The following is a 27,959-nucleotide window of genomic DNA, read 5'->3' on the forward strand; positions in this document are numbered from 1 at the left end:
AACAAAAGCTTATGAGTTACTGAAATAAATATACCTAAAGTAATCTAATACAAAAGATGGCAAACAACTTATGGAATCTTGCATAAAACCCACTGGAAAAGTATTCTAGTTAAGTTTTTAAAAAACCAAGTAGAGAGCTGGAGACCTGGCTCACACACCAAATGCATGCCTGCCTGCAAGAGCTCGCATCTGAGCCCAGCACTGCTGCTAACAGCCCCCAAATATGGGTTATGGACATCATGAAAGCATATATTTTTCATTATATACTATGTATCTCTGCATCATCTTTCAAGGACACAGAATCCTTATGTTATACAAGAAAACACACCAAAACAAAGTACACCTGACAAAACCACACAGATCAGTAGTAAAATAGGGGACAAGGAGGGAGTGGTTTTCTGAATTTCCATTTTCTAAACTTTTCCAATACTCACTATGTAATGGGAGATAAGGAAGCTATTTATTTATAAAACCTGTATTCGAGAATTTCATAAACTTAGTTTAATGATGAAATTTTAAAGTCTTCTTTTACTCATACCAACTAGCCATAGTACTTTTTAAAAAGTCTAATGCAACCAACTCAGGTTCAGTTCTCGACACGGACTATGATCCCTGGGGTACCACTGGGAGTGGTATCTGAGCACAGATCCAGGAACAAGACCTACGCAATTGCCAATTACCACCCCCTCAAAAAAAAAAAAAAAAACAAACCCTCAAATAAACAATTCTTACACACAAAAATCAGCTAGAAAAAGAACTGCAATGGGCCATGGTCTTAGAAATAAGAACTATGCAAGTTCCAAACTGAGTAACAGTTAGCATAGCTAAACCACTATAATACACATTAATGATAGTAAAAATGTATCATGTAAAGTGACAACTAAAAAGATCTCTGCCATCAAAAAATCTAATCATCTCCTCAGTTTCACTCAATCAAATTAAGGTATGAGAACCTCACTGCCCCCCCACCACGGGATATTTGTCCACACTCAGCAGTGTTCAGGGACTACTCCCAGCTCAGTGCTCAGGGGTCATTCCCTCACTGGGGGGATAATCAAGCAATGCTGGGGACTGAACCCAGGTCCTCCACAGGCAAAGCATGCTCTCAGTCTGCTGAGTTCTCTCTCCGGGCCAGGGAGCTCATTATTTTATCATTACTGTCTGAGAAATAGTTATGAGTTATCCTATACTTCCTGCTTAAATAAGCTACATATTCTTCCCTTTATTAATATAAGAGTAAATTAAGAAGAAAATATAAGGGCAAAGAATTGGAGAACTTAGAAAAGTTTTACAGGCAAAATTGCCCAGATGAGCCAAAACCCAGTATTTAAACAAAAATTAAAATAGAACAAGCTCAGCTCATTAAATATATTGCTGATCTACAATAACAACAACACTGTGTAAGTAGAAGAAAGTCAGCTCTATTCTAAGTTGAATGGTATTACCTGAAGTACTTTATCAGAACTCTTTCCTCTATTTGTCTTCTTTTTGCCTTCTATTTTCATCATAAATGCAAGCCTTTCAAAAATTACTTTGAGACTTTTCTCTCAATAAAAAAAAAATGAATCCTATTAGGTGGTTCAGAGGCGAGTTAAATAGAAGTTTCAAACACAAACAAATTTAATTAGGCTAAAAAATTTTAAATATAAACTTTGCATATAAAGCATACTAAAGACAGGGAAAAAAATTTTAAAGAACCCCCAGTCACAACAGGAGTAAAATTTTTTCTAATAGAGGTTTTTTTCAATAGCAAACTGAAAACTAGCAATTATTTAACAGAATAATTGGGCACTCAAGTAATTTATTTCAAGTAATTTATTTTCAATAAATGAAGATTTTGCCTGTTTCCTAACACTTCTAATCAAACACCTCTTGCCCTAACAGAAGGTAACAATAAAACTAAAGCATATAAGCAGCACTGGAACTAACATTTAAAATAAGGTAAAAAGCAAAAACTTACCATCTGGGAGGAACTCTAACAATGTATAATAATTTTTTTAACTTTGCTCTAAAGGAAAAAAATAATTCTACTTAAGCCCTACATAAGACCATGGCACCTCTACTTTATTTTTAGGGATGGGCAACAGTTCCAATTCCAAGGAGCTCAGTCACAAGCCTTCTCTCACTGTCACTTCTCTCTCCCTTGGGGGGATCCTCAGCATCACTCAGCATTAAGTGTAAGCCAGAGTGTACTGCCCCCACAGCCCCTCACATCCAAGACCTCTGGAAGAACTTGGCAACTGCATGTTGACCCTGGCTCCTTGCTCCACTGGCAGGTCAGAAACTTGACTGCCTAGCTCCACTCCCTGCACTCATCCCCACAACTCTAAGCCCCCCTCAGAGCATCCCATGAGAACTTTGGCTCCGCCCACTTGTTCAGACCTTCGGAAGATGTGGCTGGTTATCCCCAAATCCTCAAATATTAAGGCACACAAACCATCCTATTCACACAAACTCCTGCTGTAAATTTTCAGACTCTAGCAGCACCCAAAAAGCACTATTTGAAAAGCAGGAACTAGGCACAGCTGCCCATTCCCACCACCAGCCAGAGACAACCCTTGCCCATGGTGAATATAGCACCTAAGACAAAGAGGAAACAAAAGAACAGAGCGGCCAACAGACAACAAAAACCCAGGGGAGTCTCCAACACATCAGGCCTGTAATCTGCCTAGTCTTTAGGATAACAGTATCAATGCCCAGTGATTTGAGAATAACATTTGAGGAGAAAATCAGTAAACTAGAAGAAAGCATAATGTAAAAAAAAATAAAGAAATAATTCAAACGAAAGTAAAGAAATTCAACATTGTGGTGACAAGCCTTAAAACATGGCAGAAACCAAAAATCACATCAGTAAGTACATGCTCAAGGCCCCTCTCCACACATTCGGACAAGCCTCATGCATGAAGGTACCAGCAGAGGAACCCAGGTATGTGGGATACGTGGCTGAGACCTCCAAGCCTGCTAGGATGGGGACTGGGCCTCTTGTGCTCAGATTTCCCATTTTCCAGTAGCTAGGTGGTCAAACCCAGGGACTGACCCCCCCCCACCCCCGGCACCATGTAATCCCATAATCAGTCAACATCCAGAGACTTAAAAGCAAGCTCCCAGAAGCTTAATCTTAATAGCCTAGTTCTCCCTCTGGGAGAAACTGGCAAGCTACCAAGAGTTTCCTGCCCACATGGGAGAGCCTCGCAAACTCCCCATGGTGTATTCATATGCCAAAACCAGTAACAAGCTGGGTCTCATCCTCCTGACCCTAAAAGAGCCTCCAATGTGGCATCGTTGGGAAGGATGAGAAGAGAAGCTTCTAAAATCGCAGTGATAGAACGAACAGAGACATTACTGAGACTGCTCGAGAAATTCAACAATAAACGGGATGATGATGATGATGATGATGATGATGATGATGATGATGATGTACACTTGAAAATACAGTAAACAACTCAAGAGAGAAAGAGGAAAACATGAGAAACAACAAAGAAACATAAAGAAATTACTGAAATGCCAAGAGAAACAACTTCATACTCATTAAAATTCCAGGAGAGGACAGAGGGAGAGAAGTAAGGTTTAGTTGAAGAAATAATTCATGAGAATTTCCCCAACTTGAAGGGTAAGTTGGGAGCAATGAGCTACAAGGTACAAAGAGTACCAAACTGAGTAAACCCAAACGAAAGACCAAAATAGCTTGTAATCAAAATGGCAGGAACCAAAGACAGAAGCAAAACCTTATCTACAAGGGAAAAAGTATAAATTATAGATGTCTCTGGCAAAACTTTACCAACAAGAGTGTGATTATGGCCACCCAATACCTTTATTGCAAACCACGACACTCAAAAGGAGAGAGAGAACAAAAGAGAGAGAACCCTGACACAGAAGCGGGGTGGGGTGGGGGGAGATGGAATGGGAAGGGTAGGAGGGATACTAGGGTCATGGTGGAGAACGGGCACTGGTGGAGGGACGGGTACTCGAGCATTGTATGACTGAAACAAGCACAAAAATATGTAAATCTGTAACTGTATCCTCACAGTGATTCATTGATAAAACAATAATAATTTTTTTAAAAAAGTGTGATTATGTGTACAAAAAATTTGAATGAAAAGATCCTCCAATCAAAAACAAATCATAATTTCCCCTGTAAAATCTCACATGATAATAGTTTTAGGCATCATATACCTATAGCATTTCAGTCAATTTTCAATATTATCTGTTCTTTTAATGACTCAATCTCAAATTCTATTGTGGGTTTTATTTGAAAGCTTACAAACTCAACTATCCTAAGATATATTACATCCATTTAAAATGAGTCATCCATTTAAAATGAGTAAGATTACTTAACTAAAACATGCATACTGCAGCTAGTAGGAACTTACTTCAGTTTCCTTAGAAAACAGAGTAAGGGGGGCAGAGTAAGAGATAGTACAGGGGGCAGGGCGTTTCCTTTGCATGCAATCAACCAGGGTATCCCTGGCATCCCATATGGTCGTTTTCCCACCCAATCCACCCTCAACCCCCTGCGCCATGCACCACCAGGAATAAGAAATTCCTGAGTGCAGAGCCAAAGTAATCTCTGAGCATCACCAGGTTTGACCCAAAAGGAAAGAAGAAAGAAAGAAATCAGAGTAAAGGGATGGAGAGATGGTTGGTGCAATGGCTAAGGAGCTTGCTTAGTCACTAGCCTGGCTCAAATCTCCGATACAACATATGGGGAAACACCACACACTGAGCACAGCTAGTGGTCACTGCTGAAACTGACCCTGAGCACTAAAGGATACAACCCATCCATTCACAGAAAAACAGAATCTGGGCCAGAGAGATGAGCTGAGAGTACATTTTGCATTTAGAGGGCACAGGTTCAGTCCTCAAAATTCCATGACCCCTCACCAGCACAGCAGGAAGCAATTTCTAAGCACAGAACTAAAAGTAGACCTAATTCACAGGACGTGACCCCCAAACCAAGTCAAGTGTAAACAAAAGAAGGGTGCTTGAGCAAGAGTACCGTGGACAGGGCACTTATCTTGCACACAATCAACCTGGGTTCAATCCCTGGCACCCCATATGGTCTCCTGAGTCTGACGGAAGTGACCTCTGAGTACAGAGGCAGGAGTCAGTCCTGAGCATGGCCAGGTATGGACTCCAAACCCTTCCAGCGTACACTCACCCCAAAAGAGCATGTCAGATTTTAGATAGTAAAAATAAAAACTGTTAATAAACACATACAAATGTAAAAGTTTTAGAGAAATCCTCAAGGAAGTACTCCAAAGTATTAAAATGTAAAGGTAGTAAGCCTGTTACCATTTGTTTGTTGAGTAATAAAGCCATCCTGTTATGCACTTGCTTATACTAAGCACTTTTTATAGCTGTGGGGCTTTTGTTTTTTTGTTTGTTGTAACAGTGGTTGATTTTTTCCCTCTGGGACATTGAACAGTGTGGTCTTCACAACTGGTGTGAGATTACTATCGCCACCTAGTGAGAACAGGACAGAAATACTGGAAACAGCTCCAAAAGCACAATAAAGATGTGCACTGTTCCTTTCTGGGTTAAGAAACAGTGGATTCTACTACGAAGCTATTAGGAGAGATGAAGTCATGAATTTTGCTTAGAAGTGTATAGACATGGAGAGTATCATGCTATGTGAAATGAGTCAGAAAGAGAGGGACAGACATAGAAGGATTGCATTCATTTGTGGAATATAAAATAACATAAAGGAGACCAACACCCAAGGGCAATAGATAAAGGTCAGGAAGATTGCTCCATATTTGGAAGCCTGCCTCATGAGCGGGCTGGGAGAAGGCAGCTGGAATAGAGAAGGGACCATTCAGAAAATTATGGTTGGAGGAATCAGTTGGGATGGGAGATGTGTGCTGAAAGTAGATAAAGGACCAAACATGATAACCTCTTAGTGTCTGCATTGCAAACCATAATGCCCAAAAGCAGAGAGAGTCACTGTCACTGTCATCCCATTGCTCATCGATTTGTTCAAGCGGGCACCAGTAATGTCTCTCACTGAGAGACTTATTGTTACTGTTTTTGGCATACCCAATATGCATGGGTAGCTTGCCAGGCTCTGCCGAGCAGGCTTGATACTCTTCGTAGCTTGCCGGGCTCTCCGAGAGGGGTGGACAAATCGAACTCGGGTCAGCCTCGTGAAAGGCAAACACCCAACCGCTGTGCTATAGCTCCAGCCCCCAGAGAGAGAGTATGGGGAATATTATCTGCCATGGAGTTAGGGGGAGGGTGGGAAAGGTAGGGGTGTACTGGGGATATTGGTGGTGGGGAATGTGCCCTGGTGGAGGGATGGGTATTTGATCATTGTGTGATTATAACTCAAACATGAAAGCTTGTAACTATCTCACGGTAAATCAAATATAATGAAATTTTTTAAAATATATTATAAAAGAAGCAGTGGATTTTTTTTCGGGGGAATGGAAGTTGATTTGGGCCCATGCCCATGGAAGGTGTTCAGGGTTTCTTCCTGGCCCTTTCCTCAATGATCACTCAAAGCAGTGCTCAGACCATATGCATGCCAGAGACCAAACCAGACTCCAAGGTCCTAGGTCCTAGAAATATCAGGGTCCAGTTCCTATTGGAACCAGGGATAGCTCCTATTTTGGTTCCCTCTGGAACTAATAACTGGTGAATGACAATTCTGCTGAGAAGGATCCCAGTTTTCTTTTTTAGGATTCTAGTTTTCTAATTTGTTTTTGTTTGCTTCTTTTTGAATTTCTGGGGTCTCATCCAGAGGTGCTCAGGACTTACTCCTGGCTCTGCACTGAGGAATCATTCCTGGAGAGCTCAGGGCACCATGTGGGGTGTGCAGATCGAATCTGAATCAGTCAGGAACAATATAAGTGCCTACCTGTTGTACTATCATTCCATCCCCTCATTTTCTAATTGTAAACAGCAGGAGAAAAACAAGCTCATCTATCAGTCACAACAGAAAAAAGGTGTGAGCAAATTAAGACACTGTCATTTCACAGAACTTAAAAGTCTGGGGAAAAGTAATTACACAGATATTTTATTAACTATTTTGCAATTAAAGCTATTCACGCTGCTTTTACAAAGAGCTCAAAGTATACATTACTAATTATATATAAGTGTACAGTATCTCGTCAAGTGGGTTAATTTATAGATAGAAAGATAAAAGGTGTTTCTTTTTTTTTGGCTTCTTTTGGGTCACACCCGGCGTTGCACAGGAGTTACTCCTGGCCCTGCACTCAGGAATTACTCCTGGCGGTGCTCAGGGGACCATATGGGATGCTGAGAATCGAACCTGGGTCGGCCGAGTGCAAGGCAAACGCCCTACCCGCTGTGCTATTGCTCCAGCCCCCAAAGGTGATTTTTATGTTCTATACATTTCTTGTATTTTCCAGATTTTTCATACTAATTATTTTTATAACCAGTCACTCTGGAGAGAATGAGAACCTTGAAAAACTTATGCCATATAATCATACTGATCAAATGTATGAATAAAACATCCAGTGAAACTACAATGTAATAACTATCGATAACAAAACTAGAACCAATAATATCAATAAACTATAGATTTACCATTTTTAACAGTGCAGAGAGATAAGTGCATGCATAATTCTCTCTCCTTCAAATCCTCTACAGATGCCAAAAATGACATTTCTACAGGAATAAAATATTTGGAGAACTTCCTCATTTGTAAGTTTTCTACGCTGTAATCTGAAAAGACAGTAACTAACTCAGCATGGCATGGTTTTATTTTTTTTTTTTGCTTTTTGGGTCACACCTGGCGATGCACAGGGGTTAGTCCTGGCTCTGCACTCAGGAATTACCCCTGGCCGTGCTCAGGGGACCATATGGGATGCTGGGATTTGAACCTGGGTCGGCCGCGTGCAAGGCAAACGCCATACCCGCTGTGCTATCTCTCCAGCCCCCTGGCATGGTTTTATTTTATATTAAAGATTTCCTCAATTTAGGGGTCTGAGCCGGTAGGGCGCTTGCCTAGAAAGTGGCTAACCCAGGTTCCATCTCAGCATTCCATAAGGTCACCCGAGCACTACCAGGAGTGATTCCTGAGTGCAGAACCAGGAGTGATCACTGAGCACTGCCAGGTGTGGTCCAAAATAAACAACAAAAAATGATTTATTAGAAAGGGAAAACCAACAATTCGTCAGGGATATATTGTATCATGCTTAGGTAAACCAGAGATTAAAGATTAGAATTTAAAATGTGAGCTATCAGCCAAACCTAAATATAAATAATAAATAAATAAATAATAAAGTCCTAATAAAAACTGAACCCTGGACTCCAGTGAACGTCCCTGGTAGGCTGTCATTATCACCAGGCATGGAGAGCAGAACAATGGATTCTGATTATATGCAGAAAGAAACTCCACATTTCATTCTTGCTCTAAACTTTTCCCTATGCACTTTTCCTCTTGGACAATTTTTTCTTTTTTTTTCTTTTTTTTTCTTTTTCTTTTTGCTTTTTGGGTCTCACCTGGTGATGCACAGGGGTTACTCCTGGCTTTGCACTCAGGAGTTACTCCTGGCAGTGCTCAGGGGGCCAAATGGGATGCTGGGGATCAAACCCAGGTTGGCCGAGTGCAAGGCAAATGCCCTACCCACTGTGCTATCGCTCCAGCCCCCCTCTTGGACAATTTTAACCTGTATTTTTCACTGAACTTGAGTGATAGCACATCGGGTAGGGCGTTTGCCTTGCACAGAGCCGATCTGAGTTTGATTCCTCTGTCCCTCTCAGAGAGCCCGGCAAGCTACCGAGAGTATCCCACCCCTACGGCAGAGCCTGCCAAGCTACCCGTGGCGTATTTGATATGCCCAAAACAGTAACAAGTCTTACAATGGAGACGTCACTGGTGCCCACTCGAGCAAATCAATGAACTGGATGACAGTGCTACAGTGCAATGTATTTTTCACTGTGAGAAACTAAAATATCAGCTTTCAGTGAGTTGCAGGAAACTTTTCAACAATTTGAATCTGAGAGGAATTCTAGAAATCCCAGAATTTGCAATAAATGACAAAAGTGATGTCCACCTGGTGGACTATCCCCTGAAACTTTCAATCAGTGAAATGAGATTCCCAAACTAATCTAGCTAACTTTTCCCTTTTCAAAACAAACAAAAAATAATGGTTGGGGACTGGAATGATAGCTCAGTGTAGGGTGCCTACCTTGCACGAAGCCAAACCAAGGTCAATTCTTGGCATACATATGGTCCCCCGAGCCCCAACAGGAGTAATCTCTGAGTCCCACTGGGTTTACCCAAACCCACCCCTCTGCAAATAGGTTCACCCAAAACAACATCTAAGGAAGAGCATGCCAAATTTGTACCAAGACTTATAGAGCACCCTCGACTGTCTTAATGCCCCCTGACGTGAGGGGGGGAGAATACTATCCTGGGATACACTGGTTTTGAGAAATGTCAGAAATATTCTCAAACTGGGTATCAAAAGGAAGGGCAAGGGCTGAGGAGATATCTCAAACATCTATGGTACACATATGGAATTCAAGCTCTTAAATGTCACCTCTATCTGTCCTGTTTCTCTACTGCATCATCAATGCTGCCCTATTTTTGTTATCTAGATAATACATATGCCTAATTATCTTTCCAACTTTAAAAAATTTTTCCTCCTACATCTTCCTCAAATGATTAATCTATTTTATGTCATTATATCAAAAAGTTACTGAAAGGAACAATCTGTACATTATGACCATTTCTCTATCCCCATTCTGTCTTAAATACCAATGCAGTCGGGCTTTTACCCCCATTTCTCCCTCAAAACTGCCTGCCATGGTTATAAAATCCAGTGGTTGTCAGTCCACATTTTATTAAACTACCACTGACATTGATCAAGAGTATCCTACCTGAATGGCAGAGCCTGGCAAACTACCTATGGTGTACTCTATATGCCAAAAACAGTAACAACGACAGTCCTCATTCCCCTGATCCTGGAAGAGCCTCCAATATGCCATCAGGCTACACTAGTTTGCGACAGGGATGAATGGTGACTTACTCCATTACGAATAGAGACTGGCACCCGCTCGAGCAAATCAATGAACGGGATGACAGTGATCACTGACATATTTAACAACTCACTCATCTGGGGGAAGAGAGATGGTATCCTAGTTAAGGCTGGCCTTGGTTGAATTACTACTTGGTGAAGTACTACACACAGTAACCCAACCACCAGTGCTCAGGCTCACTCTTGGCTCTGCAACCCCTGAACACAGGGCCAAGCATAGGCCTGAGCATAGGTGTGTGTGCTAATCTCCACCACCCACCCACCCCCCATCCCACCAAAAGAGGGGGGGAAAGTGTAGACAAAACTACTCTCTAATTCATTCCACCTATCAAAATAGAACTTTGCTGTTGCTGGTTTTGTCGGGTGCTGCTAAGCACCTGAAGGTGCTCCCAGGCTGCCCCAGAAATCCCTAAGCAGGCACCTGTGAACTATCTCCCTGAGAGTTCCAAACAGGAAAAAAATAAAATACAATACAATTTCTGTAATCTATCGTAAAAAGAAATTTACAGTTAAAAATATTTTAATTTCCAATGAATCTTTCGTGTTAAAGTTTTTTTCAGAGGTTGGAGCGATAGCACAGCAGGTAGGGCGTTTGCCTTGCATGCAGCCTACCCAGGTTCGATTCCCAGCATCCCATAAGGTCCCCTGACCAGGAGTAATTCCTGAGTGCAGAGCCAGGAGTAATCCCTGTGCATCGCTGGGTGTGATGCAAAAATAAATAAATAAATGGTTTTCCCCCCACCCACCCAATAAGTACCATATAAACAATTTTATAATTTGTTAATTACATGGATTTCTTATAAAATTGTTTATATGGTACTTACTGGGTTAATAAGTTAATATAATTAGTTAACTAGTTAATATAATCAAAGTCAATATAAACTATGGCCTGGAGTGATAGTGCAGCAGGTAGGGCGTTTGCCTTACACACGCGTTCGATTCCTCCGCCCCCCTCAGAGAGCTCAGCAAGTCACCTAGAGTATCTCGCCCGCACAGCAGAGCCTGGCAAGCTACCCGTGGCATATTTGATATGCCAAAAACAGTAACAAGTCTCACAATGGAGACATTACTGGTGCCCACTCAAGCAAATCAATGAGCAATGGGATGACGGTGATACAGTGATACAATTTTTGGTAACTGCATTTTTTGTTCTTATGGTGTTAAAATATCAAAAACTTTCATTGAAAGGACTTTAATGTATCCTTAAAATTTAAATATTGAAAATTTCCTATCCCATTCTCTATTTCCTCAAGTAAGATCTGTGCAATCTATTTTCTAATAATAAATTCACAACTTATGAGAACAAAGCTAAAGTAGTACTATTATAATACAAGGGAAACACATTAATACAAAACATAACATTTTAAATGGTCCTTAAATTTTGTTTAGAACAAATTTCCAATACCTCAACTTCCTTCTCCAAAAGCAACTGTTTCCTACATGAACATTGCCACATGCCTTAATTTTGTCTTCTTTAAATATATGCTACATCAAACCATGCTGTAACAACTAACACTATTCTTATGCAGAGGCAATCTTTTCTTAACTATAGTTTCTAAGTGTGCCATCAACACTGATTTGCTCTTAGGATCTTGGCAATTTTTCTTTTCTTTCCTGAAAATGAAACTATATGGAAAAATATCTAAATTCCCTTTTGATCCAACTAATTGCATCTCGCTGTTGTTTTGAGCCTTTGACTGAGCTAAAGAAGTAAGATAAAATTTTCAATCATGGGTACTAAAACCTTGGAATTTAAAAATGGAGAACCACCAGTTCTATGTTCTATGAAGCTACATTCATTAAGGGTTTATTCTATTATTTCCCTCTGTTTTCAATAATTTCATTAAAATTAGAAAAAGAATAATATTCTTAATTTAAATATCATAAACAGCATTAGATCAACGTTAATTTCCTTCATCTAGATACATTTTGGTGGTTTTTTTTTAATAAGTGAAAACTAAAATACTTTTTGCAAATACATTTAATTCTATCTTATACTCTTAACCTCACCACACTTTGTAATTAGAATAGCTTTAGGCTGGCAAGAGGCCAAATGTTTTGGAAGTGATTAGCATAACAGAGCTCCACTTGCTGATTTTTAGTTACTATGCATAAGAATACTTAAAAGAGAAATATAATAGCAATTCATTCTCAGATTGGCAATCAACTTGCACATACCCATCTAAAGAATATTCTCTGCTGAACATCCTAATAGCTTACTCTGTTAAATTTACTTTGCTGTGTTTTGTTCTGGAGCCACATCTGGTTGTGCTCAGGACTTACTCCTGGCTCTGCACTCACGGAATCACCCCTTGAAGGGTCTCAGGGGATCATATGTAGTGCCGGGAATCAAATTCCAGTCAGCCTTGCTTGTGCAAGGCAGGTAGATGCCTTACCAGCTATATTATCTCTCTAGTCCTAAATTTACCTCTTAAACACTTGGATACAATACTCAGTAATACCTATGTAAAAAGAAATTCAGAAAATATATCCTTAGTAAGTAAAATCAACCAAGAAGTACAAGGGGATAATACAAAGATAAAGCCATATATTCTCAACTTCCTGGTCTAAGCCAAATATCTGGTTATTCATTATTTAGCTTTAAAAAGAAATCCTAAAATATAGAATCTCAAATTGTCCAAAAAACATAAAAAGCTGGTTTCCTATCAAAGTTCCCTGTATATAGGTATAATTTTTACTTACAAACATTTTTACAAATCAGCTAACAACTTGATAATAATGCTTTTATTTCAAATGCTAATGCAAATTCAAATGCATTTCTAATTAAGAATTAGCATAAAGCTTATTTACCTTGGTTTGGCTGCATATTCATATTTGGTCTGGGACCATAATTTCCCATTGGTTGCCCTTGACTCATTGTCATCTGATTCTGTACTGGCATGCTCTGTGACGATGGCACAGAATGGTTGTAACCTCCCATGGATCCATGGCTACTTGAAGGCATGTTCATGGAACTGTTTGTCATACTGAGTTGATTGGGTCCAGGTCCCTGCATAGGCATATGGTTAGGCCCTTTGAAAAGAAGTGATTAGAACCAAAATAGGAAGGTTAAATAGATGATCTTTACAAAAATAACTTTGTAAGCTTTTCTTTTCTTTTATTACTATAATAATAAATACTTAATAGTCAGCAAAGTAAACATTTTACATGAACTAGAACAAATACTAATTGGGAAGTATGAGCACAAAAAAATGATTAAGAAATTAATGTAATCAGAGTAGACTCTAAAAAACAGACCTAAATGTGACTGGAGAGACAGTACAGCAGGTACAGCCAACACTGAGATAGTACTGCCTTGCATGCAGTCAATAGTTCGATCCCTGGCACAACCAGGAGTAATCCCTAAGCATATAGCCAGGAGTAAGCCCTGAGCACTGTTGGATGTGGCTACCCAAAAACCAAACAAAATACTTTTTAAAAAAAACTTAAATGCATAATTTAATAAATGATAATTTTGGCAATGTTAAGCATCAGTGGGTAAAAGAAAATGCAGTGGTGTTATAACAAGTAAGCAGCCATCTGGGAAAAAAAAAATTGGATCCTGTATATCACTCCTTCCATCAAAATTAATTTTCGATGAATACAAAATAAAACATAAAAAGAAGAAAAATAAAGAAACAATAGAACAGAACTTCAAAAAGAATTTTTACTTGTTAGAAAGGCTTCCTTAAAACACAAAACTCAGAATACAAAGAGACAGTAGGCTACAAAAAAAAATAAATCTTTGACCATTAAAATTAAGAAACAAATGTAAATGAAAAATGAACTGAGAAAAATTTATGAGTTAAAATTATTGAATATAAAAAACAAAAGACCACTAGCTGCTAAGAAAAACAGACATGGAGCGATAGCACAGCAGGTAAGGCATTTGCCTTGCATGCGGCCGACCCGGGTTCGATTCCCAGCATCCCATATGGTTCCCCAAGCACAGCCAAGAGTAAGTCCTGAGTGTAGAACAAGGAGTAAGCCCTGTACATCGCTGGGTGTGACGCCCCCCCCCCCAAAAAAAAAAGACATGAACAATTCATAGGAAAACTACAAAAAGTGACACTTGATTAAAAGTGCTTACTTAGTTAAATTCAAAACATAAATTTAAAATGTTAAGAAACCAGTTTGTTGTGGGGCTGGAGCGATAGCACAGCGGGTAGGGCGTTTGCCTTGCACGCGGTCGACCCGGGTTCGATCCCCAGCATCCCATATGGTCCCCTGAGCACCGCCAGGAGTAACTCCTGAGTGCAAAGCCAGGAGTAACCCCTGTGCATCGCTGGGTGAGACCCAAAAAGCAAAAAAAAAAAAAAAAAAAAAAAAAGAAACCAGTTTGTGCCTTTCAGATTTGCAAAGATCATGATCTATACAGCCAGAGCAATAGCACAGTGGGTAGGAACTTACCTTACACACACCCTACTGGGGTTCAATCTCTTGCACCCCATATAGCCCCTGAGCACCAGTAAGAGTGATTCCTAAGCACTGAGCCAGGAGTAAGCATCACTGGATATTGCCCAAAACACATACACATGAAAGTTCTGATCAGACCTTATTATGAAGAAGCACTTTCATGCACTATTGTAACTATTTACAAAGAGCTATTTTACACAAAGCAATGTGTCAAAATTTATACTGTTTTTAAATATACATATTTTTAACTTCCCAAATTTTAATTTAGTACAACTTTAATATATAAATATAAATTATATATGAATTTTAATATTAGTTACATATAAATATATAAACATAATAGAATGTTCTAATACAAATAGAATACTGACATTCATTGACATTCATGTATGTAAGCAAATGTGTGTGCTTGTTTATACATAAATAAACACATACATGCCTATAAGTTTCTTTTGGTTTTTGGGCCACACTCAGCTTGGTGCTAGGGTATCACTGCAATGTTTGAATGACCCAACACAACTGGGGGACAAAAGCAGGGGCTCCTACACGCAAACCACATACTCTAGTCTGTTGACCTATTGCTCCAACCCATAGCAGCATGACTTTTAAAGCCAAAATATTTGCAACAAGCATACCAGTGTCTATACATGTCTATACATGTCTATGCTTAGGGCTTACTCATGGTTCTGTGCTCAGGGTTCACTCCTGGCAATGTTTGGTGTACCATAAAGGATACTGGGGATGGAATCTGGGCTGTGTTCAAGGCAAACACTCTACCCTCTGTATTATTGCTCCTGCCCCAACAACCTATTACTTCTTTAAGAGAACTGTACAAACAGATAAAAGACATCCATTAAAGAGAATGCAATGCAATCACACACACACACGCGTGCGCGCGAAAAACTGAGGCAACTCTTAATATACTGAAAAGGCTCCAAAACACATCTTCATATATTCACAATCTCTTAACATCTACAGAAAAGAGCGATCCCTGAGTACAAAGCCAAAAATGGCCCATAAGACATGGGGGTGAGGGTTCAAGGGCAGGTGTATGAGCTAAATGCTGTAAGGAACTTAATTTAAAAAAAAAATAGAGGTCAAAGGGATAGCATAGCACACTGGGTAATGAACTTGCCTTGCAAACAGCTGATAGGGCTGGATCCCCAATACCAACCCAGTCCTCCCAAGCCCTACCAGGAGTGATTCCTGAGCAAAGAGCCAGAAGTAAGCCCTGAGCATAGCCAAGTGTGCATCCCCCACCAAAACACACACACACAAAAAAAAAACAGAGAAAATATAAGTTATCAGACTTCCAATATATAATTGTAAAAAGAGTATAAACTGCTTTAGAAACTAAAGTATGACCTAAGTCATAATTGGTAAAAAGTACTTTAGGCTAATTAACAGTATGAACTATGCCAAGTGATTGAACAATAAAACAAACATCATGCTAACAATAATTACACTGCTGCTCAGTTGTTACTTCAATATGCAGACTTGAATGTTACATGGAGAGGTTAAATCAAAATCTTAACTAATGAGGGGCCCAGGATGGCTCAATGGTACACTGTCTGCTTTGCAGGCATGAGGCCACCAGTTCTACCCCTGGCACTGCCCCCAGTATCTTGGCAGCACTGCCATTGGCCATAGATTCCCGGTACTAGAACAAAACAGTGAGCACTCTCCAGAGCACTGCAACTGAGTGTGAACAGTGCAATTAAAATATGCAACACTCACCAAGCACTGCAGCCAAGCATGCAAGCACAACAACCACATGTGACCCCTGGCAAGCACTAAAAGTGAAGCTTGGGCGACCCCAACTGAAGTGTGTGAGCACCACAACAAAGTGTCTCACTCCCAGTCATGGAAATAACACTAACAAACAGAAGGAGAAGAAGTTCTAATTAGAAGTACCCCTGGATGTGCTGTGAACATTTTATGCATGAAACTCCATCATTCACAGCATTGTTAGTCATGGTGCTTAATAAAAAATAAAGAAAAATAAACTTAAAAGTTACTGTATATAGTCACAAATACCTAACTGCTAACCAGCATTTGCACTACCCTTCCAATTCTCAAACAATGTGCTCTAAGGAACAAATGTAGATTCAGCAAGAAGCCCCTCCTGAGTAAATCAGGACAACTGTCTGTCTCCATTCCTACCCCCACACAGAGTAGGCGCAGTGTTAGTGAGAAACAGGAGGCAGTCACAGAAACGCCGCTGCCTTTCTTCAGAATCAGCCACCTATCCATCTCCCATAACCAGACTGCCTGGCTTCCTCAGATTTGGGCACTTTTAGGCTTTTTCTACATCCACTTAAGATGTTTAGAATGGGTGCAAATTACTAGTTCTAAAATTAAATTCCCCTGTTATTTTAACTTATTATTATTAGGATAATACTTTTAGTTAATAAAAATAACCTATGTCTTTATAAAGTAAGAAGATTCTCACACTAAATTAGAAAGCATCCATCAAAAGAGAGTATAGGTTGCACCTGATCTTGCAAATACAAAATATCCTAGTGGCTTTTTTAATTCAAAACTATAATAAACAAAAGGTAATTAAGTCAGTATCCAATGCCTGAATGACACCCTAAGTAGCTCTAAATTTTAAAATGGATCAATAGTAAAGAGAGTGACTCATAACATTAAAAAAGACATTAATTTTCAGCCTTTAATTTTGCTTTACTATGAATTTCTGTATTTATATTATGGTATAAACATAAGCTGAATCTATCTTCAACTTCAACAGTATCAATGATGAAATACTAAATACACAAACACATTAGGGAATGTTTTATTTCTTCTTCCCATGTGTTTTTTCCAGTAATAACAGTTCCAAAGATCAATAAAATTATAAGTACAAAACTCAGGGAACAGCTATAATACCTTTTTATAAGCAGGTTTTAATTCTTAAGCCATGGTGCAATGCCATTTTTCTCAAAAGCTTCTAAAGCCAGCTGTATTGCATAGTTTCAGACAGACTAAATTTAGCCAGTTCTGTTCATCAGAGGAATGCTGTGTGTCAGCTCCATCAAAGCCCAAGGGCAGCCTGATAAACACTGAATACAGGTCACGTAGCTCTGTAGCTAACAAACTCTAAGAGAGCTTGTACTCGGGGGCATTCAAAGCAGTTTTGTCATCAACAATCTAGTATCCCTTGAGCCCCCATGTCGTTTCAGTTGCTAAGCAACTCTGGTGTTAATGTCTTAGAGGAGAAAAACTTACCAGGCATCTGGCCGTTCATCTGGTTCTGCATGTGTGGTGCAGGAGGACCCCCACCTACCATTCCATCTGAAGGCATGTTGTGAGAGCGGGGCGGTGGGGGAGGGCCGCTCTGATTCATCCCTCCAGGACCCATAGGCATATTCTGTGTGGGTGGCTGCAAGAAGACAGTTTAGTAAAACAAGAGAAACAGTTAAGCAAATATATTAAAGATACATATGGTGTAACAGTTGTCTATATTATTAAATTGGACAGGAACAAAAACACAAATACATTTCAATTTATTCAACGCATTTTAATCCTGGACTTAGCATATTTAATGCCCAAACAATGTCACCTAATCACTAGCATATATCATCTCACCATCTTAGTCAAAAGGAACACAATTAGAATATATTTTGCTTTATAAGATTTGAACAAGGAAAATATTTTAACACTACACAAAAAGATTTCTCACTTTTACATATAAGAATTGCGGTTATTGTTTAAGATGGGTTTTTAAAATGTTACTACAAATGATGTTTTTTTTCCTGAAAAATACAGTATAAGAACCAAGCAAGATTCAAAAGTCCCCAAATATGATCTATTTTATACTATTTAAGTAGGAACAGTAGTTTTGAAATTTTACACTGTTTGAGAGTGGGCAAGCGTGTTTGGGGCAGAGGAAATGCTTTAAATGATGAAGACTGAGTTCAGCCCAACATTTGTGCCGACTACTCCTATAGACTGGCAACATTACTGATGGCCTCCAAGGGTACAGAGACAGCTGCCTCAAAAGGATGCCTTTGGCAAGTTTCCTAATGAAAGTGTGAAGAAAATCACTGCCTAACCTTGAGAGTGCACAAAAGGGCGAAAGGAAAAACACAGATACAAGGTGGTCTGTGCAACACCTGGCTCCCTTCCTGGGGAGATTCGGGTAGAGAAGCAAATAGTTATTTGCCTTCCTAACACCCTTCCTAAGCCTACAGGACAGGGCAGGATTATCCTTTACAGATTTGTGTCTGCCTTTTTCTCTGTTCCTGTGTGTCCTAAACATCATATTTATTTAAATTACATCATTCTTTTCCACCTACAGTTTTGGAAGTCCGCTTGCAGTTATACCTATCCTGGTTTTGTGAACACAGTTCTCTCTGGGACACTTCAGATATACAACGTTCTTCAGCCATCACATGTACATACTGATAACTGCAATCATTGACCACTAACAATTACAGAAATAACCGACTGCTATTCTAATAGCACCCACTTAAAATTCACTCTCCTAACTCTCCTAATTTCTGTCCTACTAGATTCAACAGTAACTGTTCTTAAATTTTTTTCTCTTCAATCCTAACCATACATTAATCCGATCTGTATTCTTTAAACACCCAGGTCAATTTAAAAAAAAAAAATATCTACCCAAGTGTCATCTATCTTTTTATTATCCCTCAAACACAATGACCTTTTCTCTTCTGTCTGAAAGTAAAAATCCTTTCTCCTAGATTTCTGTACAAATTTTCTACTGAAAATTCATATTCTCTCCATAGCAGGTTTTCATTTTCTTTTAATTTTTTAAAAAATAGTATTCATGGCTCTAAGATACCAGCTTCTATCAAATTAGTTCCCTGCTATAAGAACTTAAAAATCTAGATAAATACAAAATATTGTTTGAAGGCACAAATAATACGCAAAAAGAGAGATAGGAGGAGGGCTCTGACTCTTGGAAGGACATACAGATAAGCTAGACAAACACCTTGCCTTTTTCCCTGATTTCCTGTGTATAAGGGAAATAGCATCCAGGGAAAAGCAGAAGTCCTACTGGGATAAGAGAATTGAGTTCCTGGCTTCTAGAGAGCAGTAAATTAAGAAACAACCACAAGTAGAGGGGGAAATTCAAGAAAACAAGAAAGAGAGAAAGAGAAAGAAAGAGAAGATAGTAGGATAAGGAGCTGAAGAGATTTCAGCTTCAGCCCAGCATAGAAAGATAAAATAATGGATGGCTGGTCCCACCAAATAACAGAGAAAGGTCTCTCAGACTACAGTCTAAATAGAAATAGACCAGATCATTCACAAATTTACACAAATCTTGTACATAAGAGCTAAAATACAGGAAGAAAAACAAATAACCAACAACAGATGAATATACCTGTAAATTATTCATGGTGCCAGGGATTAAACCAGTGTTGGCTGCATGCAAGGCAAGTGCCTTAAACTCTGAACTCTTTCCAGCCCACAGTAAGAAATCAAGTAATGATACATACTAGAACATGGATGAATCTAGAAAAGACTTCTAAGTAAAAGAAGTTAAGATTGCAAAAACTACATGCATGATTCCATTTATATGATATCTAGAATAAGTAATTCCAAAAGACTCAAACATGAAACACTGCCCGGTCATGGGAAGAATTAGTACTGTCAACAGGTACAAGGGTTTCTTAGGAGGCTGATAAAAATGTTCTGGAATTAAAGAGTGATAATGGATGTAAATATACTGAAACCCACTATATTGTATGCTGTATACAATATATACCATTTATAACAGGTAAAAATTGAAATTTTTTGTGATTTCTAGCCTAATTTACTTTTTTTGGTGGGGCTAGGAAACAGTCATACCAGGTGGTGCTCAAGGATCACTTCTGGTGGTACCCAAGGGACCCTATGTGGTGCCAGGGGTTAAACAAGGGTTGGCTGCATGCAAGACAGTACCTTTAACTTTGAAATCCCTCTCCATTCCCAATATAATTTTCAAATAGAAAAATTATGACCACTATGTTATCAGTCTGGCATCCATGATTTAAATTAAGTTTAGCAGGTATTTTCAAGAAAAGGAAACGGCTGGTGACTGAAGAGATAGTACAGCAGGCAGGATGTCCACTCTGCGCACTTCTAACCCGGGTTCAATCCAGCACTGCCTGGAGAGATCTTGGAACATAGAGCCAGGAGCAAGCCATGAGAACCCCGGATGTGGCCTTCCAGGAAAACACAACAAAACAAATTAACTTTGGGGCTGGAGCAATAGCACAGCGGGTAGGGTATTTGCCTTGCACGCAGCTGAATCAGGTTCGATTCCCAGCATCCCATACGGTCCCCTGAGCACCGCCAGGGGTAATTCCTGAGTGCAGAGCCAGGAGTAACCCCTGTGCATCGCCGGGTGTGACCCAAAAAAAAAGCCAAAAAAAAAAAAAAATTAACTTTGCCCATGGATTGGATTTTTTAAGTTTAACAAGAGATTGGTTTTAAACTTAAGGATACAAGTGTCAAAAGAAAGTCATATGAAAACAGATATGCCACACAAACATTATCAAAAGTACAAGATGTCATGCCAGAGTGATCATATAGCAGGTAAGGCCGTCTGCCTTGCACATGGCCTACCTGGTTCGATCCCAGGCACCCCATTATAGATCTCGAAGCCCTGCAAGGAGTGATCCCTGAACAGTCAGAAATAAGCCCTGAGCACAGTTGGGTGTGGCCCAAGAAACAAACAAAAGCATGAAGATTATCAGTATGTTTATGTAAGGCATAATAGTCAAATCAAGAAGTACCAGGAATATTGAGAGATACTAAAAGGAACTGGAGATTGTGATACAAGGACCAGCTCAACAGGAATATGTTGCAATCATAAGTTTATGTATACCTCATAATACAACTTATAAGTCTATAAACTAAAGCTGACAGTCAAAGAGATAGTACAGCAGATAAGGCATTTGAATTGCACAGTCAACCCAGCTTCGGTACTTGGGATCAGCTGTGGTCCCCCAAGAACCACCAGGAGTGGTCCCTGAGCACTTGAGCCAAGAGTAATCCCTGAGCACAGCCAGGTGTGGCCCAAAATAACTACCAGAAAAAAAAGAAAAAAAAAACACACATACAATTTTAAAATAAGCAGTCTATACCTACCAGTAGTACCTGACATACCCTGGAGTACCTCTCCAGCTCTATTTTAAATTTTAGAAAAACACAGAACTTCTATGATTTCTGTTCTATGATTTCCTCTTAAGTTATACTCTCTTCCTTACCTCAAGATCACATCTATAATGACTTCTTAATTTTTACTAAATCCAATAAATATTTGATGACAGTTTACCTGTGGTCTTTTCTGTTTAATACAAAAGCTTTAGAGATCACCTTTAATTTTGTAAGCATACCCAGTACAAAAAAAGGACATTTTAGAGATCGGCAGTGGTAGATGAAAGAAAATGAAAATATCTGAGAACAACATGTTTGTAACTAAAAGAACTTTTCATATGAGAGCCCCAATTTCCTCCCCAGAACCGCAGATTCCCATGCAACATACCAGGAGGAGTCCCCAAGCACAACTGGATGTGACACAAAAACAAAAATGCAAGTTTTTTTTTTGGGGGGGGCAGAGCAATAATACAGCGGGTAGGGCTGCACATGGCCAGATTAGGTTTAATCCCCGTAATCCCATGTAGTCCACGAGCACCCGCATAAGTACCTCCTGAGTGTGGAGCCAGAAGTAACCCCTGAGCACTGCCAAGCATGTCCTTACACCGAACAAACAACAACAACAAAAAGTAAAACTTAGAATAAAAATATTTTTAAGTAAAATGAAATTTAAAACCAGAAGAGATGAGTAGAAACTTCCTCAAGGAAGAAATACAAATAGCCAAAAGGCACATGAGAAAATGCTCTACATCAGGGGCTGGAGTGATAGCACAGCGAGTAGAAAGTTTGCCTTGTGCACGGCCAACGAGGGTTCGATTCCCAGCATCCCATATGGTCCCCTGAGCACTGCCAGGAGTAATTCCTGAGTGCAGAGCCAGGAATAACCATTGTGCATCATCAGGTGTGACCCAAAAAGCAAAAAAAAAGCTCTACATCAATAATCATCAGGGAGATGCAAATCAAAACAACCATGAGATATCAACTCATGCCACAGAGACTGGCACATATTTAAAAAAACAAGAACAGTGCTGGCATGGATGGAGGGACATAAGGACTCTCATTCATTTCTAGTGGGAATACCGACTGGCCCAGCATTTTTGGAAAACAATATGGACATTCCTCAAAAAGCTCACACTGAGTTTCCATATGACCCAACAATACTTTTCCTGGGAACATACCTTAGGGGCCCCAAAACACAATGCAGTAAAATCATTTTTACTTCTATGTTCCTCTTGCAGTACTATTCACAATAGTAAGAATATGGAAACAACCCAAGTGACCAAGAATAGAAGAGTGCAAAATGAAGGTATGGCACATTTACACAATGGAATACTAGGCAGCTGTTAGGAAAAATGAAGTAATGAAACGTACATACACATGAATGGACATGGAGAGTATCATGCTAAGTGAAATGAGTTAGAGGGAGAGAGACAGAGAATGATCACACTCATTTGCGGGATATGAAAATATAGTAAGAGAATAATAACCAAAAATAATACGAATGAGGGTCAGGAAAACTAGTCCACGGTTTGCTGCAAGAAGGTAGGGGAGTACTGGGGCTGGAGCGATAGCACAGCGGGTAGGGCGTTTGCCTTGCACTCGGCCGACCCGGGTTCCAATCCCAGCATCCCATATGGTCCCCTAGGCACCGCCAGGAGTAATTCCTGAGTGAAGATCCAGGAGTAAAACCCTGTGCATCGCCGGGTCTGACCCAAAAAGCAAAAAAAAGAAAGGTAGGGGAGTACTGTTAGGACAGAGAAGGAACCACTATGACAATGGCAGTTGGAAATGATCACTGGACAAGGACTGGGTACTAAAAGGAGGCAGAGTGATATACTGCTAACTTTTCAGTAACTGTACTCCAAACCACAGTGACTGAAAGGAAAAAAAAGGGGAAAAAGAGAGAAGAAAAGTATCTGCCATAGAGGCAGGCTGGGGGTGAGGGAAGGGAAACTGTGGATATTGGTGGAGTGAAATGTACACTGGTGAAGGCATGGGTGTTAGAAAAGTGTGTGGCTGAAAATCAGTCATAAACAACTTTGTATTTATTTTGTTTTGGGTTTTTTTGTTTGTTTTTTGTTTTTTTTTTTGGCTTTTTGCATCACAGTTGGCAATGCTCAGGAGTTACTCCTGGCTCTGCACTCAGAAATTACTCTTGGCATGCCAGGAATCGAATCCGGCAAAGGCCCTCCCCACTCCACTATACTATCACTCTGGCCCCACAATTATGAACTCTGTAACTGTGTATCTATGATTCAACAACAACAAAAAATATTTTGTATAATACCCAAAAGGACAGAGAGAGTAAGAGGAATTGTGCCTGCCACAGAGGCACGAGGTGGGAAGGGGTAGGGGTGGAAGGACGGATACTGGGAATCTTATGGGTGGAGAATAGGCACTGATGGAGGGATGGGTACCTGAACATTGTTTGACTGAAACTCAATCATGAAAGTCTGTAAGTCTGTAAATGTATCTCACGGTGATTCATTAAATAAAAAAATTAAAATTAAAAACAAAACACACAAAAGACAACACAAGATTAAAATAATAATAGTAATAATTTTTTAGTTGAATTGAAAAGAGTTAAAAAATAAAAGAAAACTTTTGGAGTCAGAAAGAGAGTATATGAGTAAGGTGTAGCAAAACAAACAAACATCTAAAGAAACTAGTTAAGAGACTTTAAGGAAGACACTGACAGAAACACAATAGTAGTAGAAGACTCCTCTATCACCACTGCACTGACCATCTAAGCAAAACCTCAACAGAAAACATTGCCCTTGTAGAAAGAAACGAAGCATATGAGAAGGGCCTAGCAAACATATAGCTAACTACATTCTTCTCCAGTGTACCTGGGACCAGTGTTATCTCCAAGACAGGCAACACGCTAGGTCACAAAATGTATCTTCATAAAATTAAGAAGATAGGAATCTGGGGCTGGAGCGATAGCACAGCAGGTAGGGCGTTTGCCTTGCACAGGGCTGACACGGGTTCAATTCCCAGCATCCCATATGGTCTCCTGAGCACGGCCAGGGGTAATTTCTGAGTGCATGAGCCAGGAGTGACCCCTGTGCATTGCCGGGTGTGACCCAAAAAGATAGACCCAAAAAAAGATAGGAATCATATCATATCAACTGCCCTCTAATCCCAACACTTTAGGAGGAAACCGTGGCAGGGAAATGGGGGTTTGGGTGGCACTGGGACAGTGGTAGAGGATGTCAACTCTGCAGAAAGGTGTGGAGCTAGAATATTTTGTGTATGAAATCCTACCATTTGACAGTCTTGCAAGCCACAGTGTCCGAAACAAAAGTTTTTAAAACAGTCAGGAACACAGTATCAACCACTGATAGGTCCATTAAAAAGGGGTTGAGCAGCTAGAAAGGTAAAACTATCACAGAAGTTAAAGAAAGGAGAGTCTTGTCAAAATGATCATTCCAATAAACACTATCATGTTTACCAAATGGTTCAAATTTAAAAGTCTTAAAAGAAGGATGTTATTTTAAAAAAAGTTCTTTCCCAATTCCACTTGAGAATTTAAACGCTTTCATTTTTAAGACTATAATAAAAGCACAAAGTACAGAATACCCAGAATACCATGTATAGCAAAACTGTCTATTTGCATTAAAAAAGGAAAATGCACTTAAATTGATTTGTATTGCTTGTTTTCAAGGATTTTGGGGCCATTTCCAATAAAGCTGTGAGTGGGACCAAAGCAATAGTACAGCACCAAGTAGAGCATTTCCTTTGCAAACCTGCCGACAAATTTCTACACTGTATGTTTAAGATGACTGCACCAGCGGCTAGAAGATGGGGGTCGGGAGGAAGCTAGAGCACTACTCCAAAGGGTAGTTGAAGTCTTACAGTCAACTCACCCTGGTTTCATCCCTGGCACTTAACATGGTTCCCCAAGCTTCTGAGTGAAGAAGCAGCAGTAAGTTCTGAGCACAGACCGGGGAGGAAAGAAAGACAGAGAGAATGAAGAGAGGAAAGGAAAGAGGGAGAAAGAAAGAGCCCAAACTTGAAATAAAATGCCTTTGTTTTATTAACGCTTTACTGTCAAGTAGTAAAAACTTACTAAAATCTAACCTAATTTCAAATTCAGAAAATAGGGCTGAAGGAATAGCACAGCAGTAGGGCATTCGCCTTACACGTGGCTGACCCGAGTTCGATTCCTCCACCTCTCTCGGAGAGCCCGGCAAGCCACCGAGAGTATCCCACCCGCACGGCAGAGCCTGGTGAGTTACCCGTGGTGTATTCGATATGCCAAAAACGGTAACAATGAGTCTCAAAATGAAGAAGTTACTGGTGCCCCCTCAAGCAAATCGATGAGCAACAGAATGACAGTGACAGTGATAAACATAAATTCCTCTTTTAGAAGAACTGTAAAAAGAGCTTACAGTTGAACTCACATATGATGAATGATAAGCACCTTTCCAATTCACACAACCAGTTAAATGAAGTAAAGTGAAAATCTCCATTCTATGTGGCTGAGCCAGTTCAATCCCTGGCATCCCATATGGTCCCCTAATCACAATAGGAGTAATTCCTCTGAGCAAAGAGCCAGGAGTAATTCCTGAGCACCACTGTATGTTTGTGCATGTGTGTGCGTGTGTGCGTGCATGTGAAGGGATTGGGGGAGACCTCTCTTCTGGAAAACTGTAACAAACCTCAAACATACAATTCTTTTTCAAGATTAAAATTCCTAATTTTGAGGCCAGAGAAATAGCTCAAAGTCCTACTGGCCTTGCTTTAGAGTCCCATAAATAAATCTCAAAAGGAATCAAAAGTCGCATTTAAGCTTAGACCCACACATGGCTGAATAGATGGGGCAAACTGGAGGGGGACATAACCCAACTGGAGGTTGGCCTTAACCCACCCAAACAGAGCCCCCCGCAGCTGCTTGCTTCCACAACCCAAAATCGCCGCCATACCCCCAGCCCAACTCCACTGTCCCAGGACGGACCTCACCAAGATGTAATTTGCTGAAATTTTTGGTATGCGGGTTTTGTGACTGAAATCTCCAGTTTTTTTTGGCGTCGGGATGGGCTACCTCCCCCCACCTCCCTGTACTTCAGAAGCCTCAGCAGTCACATCCATACCCCAAAGTTTCCACCCAATTGAAAAGTTACTCCAGCTTACCATCCTGATAAAAATACTGAATGCCCTGAACAAACACCATGATCTCTTTAGCACCAGTATTACAAACCATAATGCATAAAAGGAAAAAGAGAGAGCACAAGAAGGAAAGTGCCTCCCATAAAGGGAGGCTGAGGGTAGAGGGAGTGGGGCTGGGGGATGGTGGTGGGGAAGTGGGGGACATTGGTGGTGGGAAATGGACACTGGTGGAGGGATAGGTGCTGAATCATTATATGACTGAAACCCAATTATGAACAGCTTTGTAATGGTCTATCTCATGGATAGCCAATTAAAAAAAAATTTTTTAAGTAAAAGAAAAAAAAGAAAGTTCTAGAGTATATGATATATATGAGGGAAGCCCTGGTACAAACCCCAACACCTCAGTCCCCCGCAGACCATCAGGAGTGACACCCAACCAAGCATACAGAGACACACACTGCCAGAGTAGTCCAAAATAAAGTCTTTAATTACAACTAGTATATTCTCCTTGGGCTGGAGCAATAGTACAGAGGATAGAGCATTTGCTTTGCACACAGCCGACCTGGGTTCAATTCCTCTGCCCCCTCGGAGAGTCCAGCAAGCTACCAAGAGTATCTTGCCCACACGGCAGAGCCTGGCAAGCTACCCGTGGCATAGTCAATGCCAAAAAACAGTAACAGCAAGTCTCACAATGGAGACATTATTGGTGCCCGCTTGAGCAAATCGATAAGCAACAGGATGACAGTGACAGCGATATTCTCCTTATTGGCAGACTGGTTGCAATCAGGATATATTATTAATCCAGTACTACTAAATTCATTTTTCCTATCCAAACCCCTTCCCAATTCCAATTGCTTTCATTCTAGCAAAATTTTTCCTCCCTTCAAAATTGTGTTGTTCTCCCAATCAGTTATACTTCTATTTGGCCTAACATCCTAGCTCCTATTTAAATTTCTCAAAATTCCTTCAAAATATTGGCATTTCTCAATGAAAACTAAATAATTTAAACTTTGGCAAATATCACTACAATTTTTTATTTCAAAATACATACAAATAAAAAATATACTGCATTAAAAAATATAAAATAGTAACTATGTTAAATGAATCTAAAATAGTGATGATGAGGCTGAGAGATAGTACAGGAGTTAAGAGGTTTGCCTTCCATGCAGCTGACCCTAGTTCAAATCTCCAGCCCCATGTGGGTACCACCTGGGTCATTCCTAAGCACAGGACCAAAAGTAGCCCCTTAGTAAAAAACTAAAATAATAATAATGGTGAAGTGTAATAAACTGTTTCAGATTGAGATGGCTCTTA

At 39.9% G+C, this 27,959-nt stretch overlaps 1 protein-coding gene across 4 annotated transcripts in view; it reads right to left on the reverse strand.

The window, feature by feature from the left end:
* SS18 (SS18 subunit of BAF chromatin remodeling complex) overlaps nucleotides 1-27,959 on the reverse strand; it is a 68,368-nt gene that overhangs the window by 18,502 nt on the left and 21,907 nt on the right. For 3 of the 4 annotated variants that reach the window (XM_055127996.1, XM_055127995.1, XM_055127993.1), the window contains exons 4-5: nucleotides 17,652-17,805; nucleotides 12,819-13,040 (exon numbers count right to left, since the gene is read on the reverse strand). In XM_055127996.1, coding sequence (XP_054983971.1) covers nucleotides 12,819-13,040; nucleotides 17,652-17,805 — 376 coding nt within the window. The remainder of the gene's footprint in view (nucleotides 1-12,818; nucleotides 13,041-17,651; nucleotides 17,806-27,959) is intronic. The other variant, XM_055127994.1, reaches the window with a different exon arrangement.

Source organism: Sorex araneus, chromosome 2 (genome assembly GCF_027595985.1).
Source record: "Sorex araneus isolate mSorAra2 chromosome 2, mSorAra2.pri, whole genome shotgun sequence".
Taxonomy (NCBI): Eukaryota; Metazoa; Chordata; class Mammalia; order Eulipotyphla; family Soricidae; genus Sorex; species Sorex araneus.